The 8,858-nt window shown below is 30.3% G+C and overlaps 1 protein-coding gene across 1 annotated transcript; it reads left to right on the top strand.

Annotated features, from left to right (window-relative positions):
* The first annotated feature begins 1,691 nt into the window (after nucleotides 1–1,691).
* On the top strand, nucleotides 1,692–8,037 carry LOC113850686 (asparagine--tRNA ligase, cytoplasmic 2-like). The gene is made up of 8 exons (XM_027481249.1): nucleotides 1,692–2,075; nucleotides 3,280–3,516; nucleotides 4,039–4,623; nucleotides 5,648–5,821; nucleotides 6,695–6,771; nucleotides 6,879–7,005; nucleotides 7,104–7,162; nucleotides 7,854–8,037. The coding sequence occupies exons 1-8, from the start codon at nucleotides 1,692–1,694 to the stop codon at nucleotides 8,035–8,037; spliced, it is 1,827 nt and encodes a 608-aa protein (XP_027337050.1).
* Nucleotides 8,038–8,858: the final 821 nt, after the last annotated feature.

Genomic DNA, 8,858 nt, shown 5'->3' with positions numbered 1-8,858 from the left:
GATTCAAGTTGCAAGTCATGATCAATTAGCAGACATTCTTACAAACTCCCTGCCAACAGTTTTGTTTGAAAACTTGAATAAGATGATTGGAATGAAGGATGAGAAAGGTTTGAGTTTAAGGGAGGAATTTGTTGAGCATTAAACTCAAAAATCATCTATCTTTTAGGGAATGTTATTAAGTGGGAATTTGAATAATTAAGAGTTACTATCTTTAATTCTGGTTTGAAATGTCATTTATAGCATTTATGCATTGCTGTTATTATTATATTTAGTGAACGAATTTAAAAAGTCTATTGTGAGACTATATATATTGATATTGTATTTTCTCTTTTGGTAGTAGAAAAAAATCTATTAAAGAAAAGATATTAATGGCGTCTATCCTTTGTTCTTTCTTTTTTCTAAAAAAATTGAAATTTTCGTATCTTTTGTTATAAAAAAACAAGATACATAGAATGAAATACTATTAAAACTAAAAATTGATAATTACTATTTTTTAAGACATATGACACCACCATTTTAGACTTCTAAGACCACCAAATATTTTTTAAGTACTTCACAAGTCTTATAGTCTAACCAACCCTTTCCAATTCTTCAAATAATCTTTAATTTCGACTTCTAATGACCACTTGATTTCAACGTTTTCAAATGCTTGCCACCTAAGTTCAATGTAATCCCTCCAATCCTTCACATTATAAGATCTTTCAAAATTTCCAAGTAATCTCCTCAAATCTCATGTTCTTTAAAGAACCTTTTTGGTGCCTCTAAATGATAATGCACTTTGAATACTTCTAAAGAAAATGTAAACTTTTGAAATGCTAACACATTTTTAGTATTTCAAGTATAGCATTTTGAGTTCTTATCTTCAGCACTTTGAGTTCTTTAAACCCATAACATTTTGAATTCTTCAAATTCATCTTTACATCCTTTTTTACTCAAAATGTCATTTCAATTTTGAGCACACTGCCAAAATTTAATATGTGATCAAGAGATGTATTCTCAATTTTTTTTTTCATAAATATGAGCGAATGATTATGTTATAGTTATTTAATTAGCTTATAAGCTTTTAAAGTCTTAAATATATTTTTAGATCACATATCTCAGTAAATTTTTGTTTTTGGTAATTTTAAATTATTATTATTTTTATCTTGGTCATTATATTTTAATAAATTTGTTTAAGTTCTTTTAACATAGTCTAATAAAAAACTAACATTTAATAATATTTTAGAAGATTAAATTAACAATAAAACCTAAAAGTAAAACTTCACAAAAAAATAAAGACTAAAAACAACATCTTAAAAATAAAAATTCGTTAAAATGTGACAATAAAAATGTATTTAAAACTGATTTAAATTAAAGATACCACGGACACCATGGACAAAAAAAATAAAAATGTAAAAGATGCATATTTGACTTCAAGTAAAGATAACATAATTAAGTATATAATAGATGCCATTGAATCGTTAAGCCAAGTGTGATCATATAAGGTACCACCAAATAGTTCCAATACCAAAGCCAAAACCCAAACAACACGGATATCCACTCTCTTCTGTCTTGTGTTCTTTCCCCTCAACCCCAAAACGAAACAATCCCTTTTCTTCTCCCACAAACCCAAAAAAAGCATCATTCCCTTACACTAACTATGTCACCATCACCATGCCCTCTCTCAAAACAAACACAAACACAAACAAAACATGGGAACCCAAGAGTACTATACACCTTCACCCGTGACCCCTCTCAACTACTCCAACCGCGTTCAGGTGAAAACCCTTCTCCACAAACCCCAGAATGTGGTGGGCCAGAGAGTCGTCGTTGGCGGGTGGGTCAAGTTCGCCAGGGAGGTCGACATGTCGTCGTCGCCGTCCGTCGACGGTACGAGGAGGAACAAGGACATGTCGTTGGTGGAGATTCTGCAGTCTCAAATTCCTTTGATTGGTAACATCCTCGAGATCATCGGAGGAAGCAGTTGTTGTCATAGAAAGAAACGGGAGCCTTCAGGACCTTCTAAGGTTGTTCCTCCCAAACCTTCCACTGCGCTTCTGCTTCTCTCCGATGGTTCCTGCGTCGGAAACCTTAAGGTTTGCCTTCTCACTGCTCTGTTTTGTTCCTTTGGTTTTAGTTCCGTTGAAAACCGGATTATATACATCACGAGCGCGCCAACTTTGGATACTTACATTGTCAAATACAAAAGATTGTGTAATAGCTATTTTGTACAGAGTGTACGATTAACCAATCTTTATTCTTGAATCATCTAATATAATATAATCATAAAAATAATATAAGTTATCTTACCCCAATCTTGTATTCTACATAAAAAGATAGCCGTATATATATATATATATATATATTGGAAAGGTTTTTACATTGCTTTTGCTGCCTAAATTGATAAATTATTTTAAGAATTCTTTTAATTCATAAGTTGTATTCGGACTTATTTTTGGATAAATCTGAGGCTATCTACGGATAAAAAATTGAAAAAAAAAGATTTTCTATTAAAAAACCACTAACAAATAGAACTAAGGTCATGTTAGAGTGAACTTATGAATAAATCATGGTAAGAGAAGAAAAATAATATAAAAATTGAATAAAATTTCTTTCATAACTTAAAATATTTTTTTTTCAAATTTTAGATAAATTAAATGAGATTGATTTTTAAAAAATATAGAAGTATAAATTAATTTTAACTTATAAAAAGAATTTTACTAATTATATATATATATATATATATATATTTTTTTTTTTTCAATGACTTATCTATAAACTTCTAATCCTATGTTATAACATCACAACTTGACTGCAAAACGAAAAGCATATAATTTCCTTGAACGTAAAGGCCTATGGTTTCTTGTCAATGTACTCTCTCAAAATGTAAAAACAAACTTTAGAGCACATATTTGACGTGACATATATGCTTAACTTTTACACACAAATTTTCCTCTGATCTTAGATCATTAAATTGGGAATTTTATGGCTTATTTTTATCCCTAAAGTTACAAGCTGATGGTTTTTACAAACAAAAGATAAGTATTAATTAGTGCTCTATACATGCTTATTAATAAATAAATATTTTGATTAAAAATTATTATTAATGTACTTCTATTATGACTTGGAAAAATTTACTTCCACCAAAAATTTTAATCGTATTTCTATAATTTTTTATAAATTTTTTCATGCATAAACTTTTTAACCAATACTTTTCAAACATTGATTATCAATACTCTATATCAAAGCACCTTTCATATTTACTTTTCATGTTTGTCATTGTTATTTAAATACTTTTAGGTTGTTGTTGATTCCTCAGTAGCTACCCCTCGCCAGCTTCTGGCTACTGGAACATGTATATTAGTGGAAGGTCAACTACAACGACCATCATCAGAAGAGAAGCATGCTATTGAGCTTAAAGTTGACAAAGTTCTTCACATCGGGACTGTTGATTTTGATAAGTATCCATTGTCAAAGAAAGAAATTCCACCAGAAATGTTAAGAGAATGCCCCCAATTTCGGCCTCGAACAACCACAGTGAAATTCAATATCACTTTTATATTTTCTCATTATATTCATCTTGTTCATCTTATTGTAGCTAAAATCTTCTCCAGGTTGACACATTAATTGTGTACTATTCCTTTGTTCCTTCTGACTAAGCACTGCATTTTACATTTTAAGTGGAATATAACTTTATGATATGAATAATGTTAAGATATTTCACATTTAGGATTTAGAAGTATGCTCAAAATATTTATAATGAAGGATTGAACGATCTTTCTTTCTTGAATTAGCTTTTGAAAATGAATTGTTCTACTTTCTAGTTGCATTCTAATAAATAATTGAATGTTCGTTGCATTATACTCTCTAGGAATGAAGCGTTGAAATAGATCCTATTTATATGTATTTGAACAATAATATCTCTATTTCTCCGTCATATATATATATCTCAGTAATATATGCAAAAGCATGCATGTCATTTTATTAATTTTATGTAAGATTTTATAATTAGAAGTTTAATCTTCATCTTTTTTTATTTTTTATTGAATATCATATTAGGTGGCAACTGTCATGCGAGTTCGTAGTGCTCTCTCTTTTGCAATCCACTCATTTTTCCACAAACATGAATTTATTGAAGTGCAAATACCCACAATAACTACCGCAGACTGCGAAGGATTTAGCAACATGTTCCAAGTCACTACCCTGAATCAGAAAGCAGAGAAGCAAAATCTAAACACCATCTATGAGAGTGAAGGTGTAAACCTTGAAGTTTTAAAGGCAGCAGCAAAAGAGAAAAGCAACTTAGTTGAACAATTGAAGAGAAGTGAAAGCAATAGGGAAGCACTGGCTGCAGCAGTGCAGGATTTGAGGAAAACAAATGAATTGGCATCACAATTGGAAGCAAGAGAAAAGAAAAAGTTGGGAGCTTATTTGAAGGATGACAAAGTAGACTCTTCCAAAGATTTTTTCCATTCCCAAACATACTTGACTGTCTCTGGTCGCTTACATCTTGAGAGTTGTGCATGTGCCCTTGGAAATATCTACTCATTTGGTCCTAGATTTCAAGCTGATAAAACAGATTCTCCTAAACTTGCTGCAGAAATGTGGGTGGTTGAGGTTGAAATGGCCTTTTCTCAATTGAAGGTATCATTTTTTTGGTCCCTCTGTAGAAATTCCTATCATTCTAACAGTACCAACACCTATCCCTTAACATTTCAATATCTGATTGTGAACGTAGCAGAGCTGTAAAGTCAAGTCACTTTTGCTAGTTTTTTACTTTGAAAAGTCAAAATGTGAGGGAGGTAATTTCTTACCCTGTGTATATAGGGTGGCAGAGAGGGGAGCAAAACTTTTCCAACCGTTTTTCGCTGAATTAAATGTGGGTAGCAAATATTTGCCAATAAATACTGGTTCCCCTTTAGTTTTTCTTGCATCCCGAAATCATCCAATCACAAGTGAATTAGAGATAAAAAAATTCAGAGAGAAAACATAGTTTCTCTTGTGAGGTTCTGGTAGTGAGTGTATTCTCCTATTTATGAGAGGCTGTAATTGTTCTATCCTTATATGTAGAGAAAAGGGTGTAATTTTTTTACACGTAGTGAAAATATCTCTCTGGACTTGCCTGTCTTTTTTCCCTTATCAGTTGAGGTTTTTCACATTAAATTTTGTGTGACTTGTGTTCCTAATTTCTAATTTTTCTCTACTCTATTTTAGTCGTGTGATGATATTTAATTACTCTGATACTTAACACTTACTCCATTTGCTGTGATATTAATGAAAATTGTGGCTTGTTTAGTTTGAGAAAACGTTTTCTCTTTTTGGTTTTCACAAATAATTATAAAGCCATTATCTTGTTTTCACAGTTTCTTATTTTCAAAGACTTGTAAAGAAACAGTAAAAATAAGATTTCATTACTTATTTCGTATATCAATATTTGAAAATACAAAATAAAATGAAAAAAATAAATAAATTTGTAATTGATTGTGAAAATTACAAATATTTCTCAAACCAAAGTAATCCACATTGACATCTTACTGAGGGTTCTGATCCAGCCCAGTGAATTATGCTAGGTTCCAAATCCTTAAATTTACATATGTGTGTTATTTCTTGTATTGTGATTGGAAGGTTTTAGCATCATTCAATAGCATGATCTCTGTGTTACTTGCAGGATTCCATGAATTGTGCTAACGACCTTTTCAAGTACCTCTGCAAGTGGGTACTGGAAAATTGCTCTGAAGATATGAACTTTGTTTCTGAAAGAATCAACAAAGACTGTATCAATCGTCTTCAGCAGATTATATCAGGTTCTCCTAAAACAATGTCCTACAACGAAGCTATAGATGTTCTTAGAGAGGTTGGTACTTTCAAATCCTCATGAACATATCATTTTAATTTTCGCCACTCTAATTTGTTTTTATTTTTTATCAGTGACAAACTTCTGTTACTATTTATGTGTCTAAATAAAAAAGACAAATATATTCTTATGTATTTATTATGTAGAAGTTTAAAATAATATTAGTTATTCACTCCGGTCCTATTTATACGAAATAACTCATTGTCAACTATATTAATTCCTACATTCTTTATATACTTTTACTTGTTGTGAGATTTATGTTAACGAAGTATATAAATAGATGTATTAATTCATTTAATGTATAAGTTACTATAAAATTTGGCTCTTCAATGCTATAGATGAATTAGTTTTGTTTCTTATAAATAGGATGGGATGGAGGATTATTCTTTCACTAATACTTTTTTCATATAAAATACTTATACTATTTAAGTAGCTCAAGAGTTAAAAAGAAATTCATTAAAGGATAAACTAATAAGTTTAGTAATTAATTCTAACAAAACTGTTGGATTTTTTTTATCTGTGTTATTTCTTCTCTCCCTTTGAACAAATAAATAGGAACATAAGTAGTATTTTGTTTTTTAAATAATGCTTGGTTGGAGGAAACCAGGCAAGTAGAGCATGATAAAATTGATTCTCACTTAATTTTAGCTTCCTTTCAAAATAAAATCGGAGAATCTTGAGTGGAGAGAAATTTAGACTAACTAGACAAATTTATTTAACTTCATTTAACTATACTAAGCATATAATAGTAAATTCATTTCTCCTCTCCTCTCCTCCTCTCTTCATTAACCAGGCAAAGTGTCCCTCTCTTCCCTTAAAATGCTTCCATCTCTCCCTTAAACCGTGCATTAATTTTATCAGTTGTCCTCCCAAGCTGAAGATAAGAAATTTGAACCGAGCTTTGAATCAGGTGTTGTACTCACTTCAGAGCACTTAAGGTATATGGTTATTATAATCATATTCTGGATTTTCTGATTTCTAGTAAGAGCAAAAGTATTGGCTTCAGCACTTTTAATTACTAATGGATCTGTTTATGTGAATGCAGCTATCTAGCTGATAGCATCTACAAGAAGCCGATTATGATATATAATTATCCAAAAGAAGCTAAGCCATTTTACGTTCGCCAGAATGATGATGGAACTGTAGATGCATTTGACTTGATTGTGCCAAAGGTATGGCCAAATGTGACTGCTAGTGTGGTCTGTGTTGATAGATTGGCACAACCTTGTATGTTGTTTTTGTGTGTTGAGGTTTTTAGAAACCTATGCAGGTGGGAACAATAATTTCTGGTAGCCAAAATGAGGAACGCCTTAACTTGATAAGTTCCAGGTACTGCTATTCCTTACCATTTCCTTATTTTGTTTGTGTCTGTTAGCCGTGATCATAGTGAGAGACCACCCAAACAAATTAAAATATTATTTGATTTGTAGCATTTCAGATTATCTTAACCGATGATTGAAACTATTTTTTTTAAAGAAATAAAATTTTAAAAATAAAAAATAATAACATGTTAGAGGAATAAAATTAAATTTAACTACGCATACATCTTATAAGAACTGCCAGTTAATGATTGGATTAACATTTGATAAAAATACAGATTTAAATTTTTGTCAATTTGAGGACTTCATTGATTGATGATTTATATGTAGCTTGACCCAACTTATCTAAACTTTTTTGTGATCCACAAGAACAAAGCATGTTAGTCCAAAAGAGTAGTGATTAAAACAATTTTAGTCATTAACAAAATAAAAATTTTAATCATATTGGTCCTTAAAAGATAAAATTTATCATTTTCATCATTTAAAAATAAAGATATGAATATACTTAAGTAGTTTTGGTGACTAATATTTATATAATCGTATATATATAAAGACTAATTTCTATCTTTTATAGTTGAAATAACTTTTTTTTTCTAGAAATTATTTCCTTGTGCACGTGACCATTTGTACCCCTATTGTTAATCAATGGTGTCTATTTCTTTGAATAATTGAATCCTCTTTTTTAATAAATGGTATGGCAGAATTAACGACTTGGGCTTGCCAAGAGAGAAGTATGAATGGTACTTGGATCTTCGTCAAAATGGAACAGTGAAGCATTCTGGGTTCTCTCTAAGGTTTGATCTTATGGTCCTCTTTGCAACTGGCCTTCTCAATGTCAGAGATGTTATCCCTTTTCCAAGAAGCTATGGTAAGCCCAACAACTAAACCCATGCATGTACACAGGAGGACAAGCTATGATTGTGTAACATATCAACTCCATGTAAGTCAAATGTATATTAAGAAACTTATGATTGAAATGAAATTTATTCTAAGTTTCGTGAAGTTCTTGCCAATGCTTATTTATGGGAAGAAACTTTTCCAAAAAAATAAAATCTTAAAAGAGATTCAAAAGAACAATTTGGGATTGGACTTGAATCCTCAAGAGACTCTAAGTTGATAGGTTTATTTTGTTGAAGTTTAAATTTCAGAAAAAAGTAAATGAAATGAAAATGAAGATATTGTAGAAATAAAAGAATAGAAACATAAATGAAGATAGTGGTGAATTAAGTACTTGTATCTCTTTGCAGCTAATATGTACTAAAATAATTGAATTCTTCCTTAATTGTTACAATATATGATTTAACATACATAAACATGACCTCCCAAATGCTACTAATTACCTAACTTACAGGTACAAATGCTGTTGCATGATTGTTTATTTAAAAACATGACACTTGTAATAAAATAGTAAAATTAGGAATCAATAATAATTGCTTTTAAGACCTATGATATCATTTCAAATATCTAATATCGCTCAATATTTTTTAAATATCACAATTTTTTCTAGTCAAAATTGAACCTGGACTAACTTAAAATTTGATTAACTCTTTTAAGTTCTTCAGATGATCTTCAATTTAAATTTCTTTAAATCATCACTTGGTTTTAATATCTGTAAATGTTTGACACCTTCGCATAATCTCTCCATTCCTTCACATCATAGGATTTTTTTTTTCAACTTTTGCAGTTACAACTACTATTAGATTTGT

Source organism: Abrus precatorius, unplaced genomic scaffold (assembly GCF_003935025.1).
Source record: "Abrus precatorius isolate BTA unplaced genomic scaffold, Abrus_2018 Scaffold9, whole genome shotgun sequence".
Classification (NCBI taxonomy): Eukaryota; Viridiplantae; Streptophyta; class Magnoliopsida; order Fabales; family Fabaceae; genus Abrus; species Abrus precatorius.
This window is presented reverse-complemented; position numbering and strand designations above follow the sequence as displayed.

Bases quoted from the DNA above. Each gene is read 5' to 3' on its own strand.
- LOC113850686 (XM_027481249.1), top strand. From the start codon at position 1,692: ATGGGAACCCAAGAGTACTATACACCTTCACCCGTGACCCCTCTCAAC. The intron at 4,624-5,647 runs GTATCATTTTTT...TGTTACTTGCAG, and splicing joins TGGCCTTTTCTCAATTGAAG to GATTCCATGAATTGTGCTAA. The intron at 5,822-6,694 runs GTTCTTAGAGAG...TAATTTTATCAG, and splicing joins CCTACAACGAAGCTATAGAT to TTGTCCTCCCAAGCTGAAGA.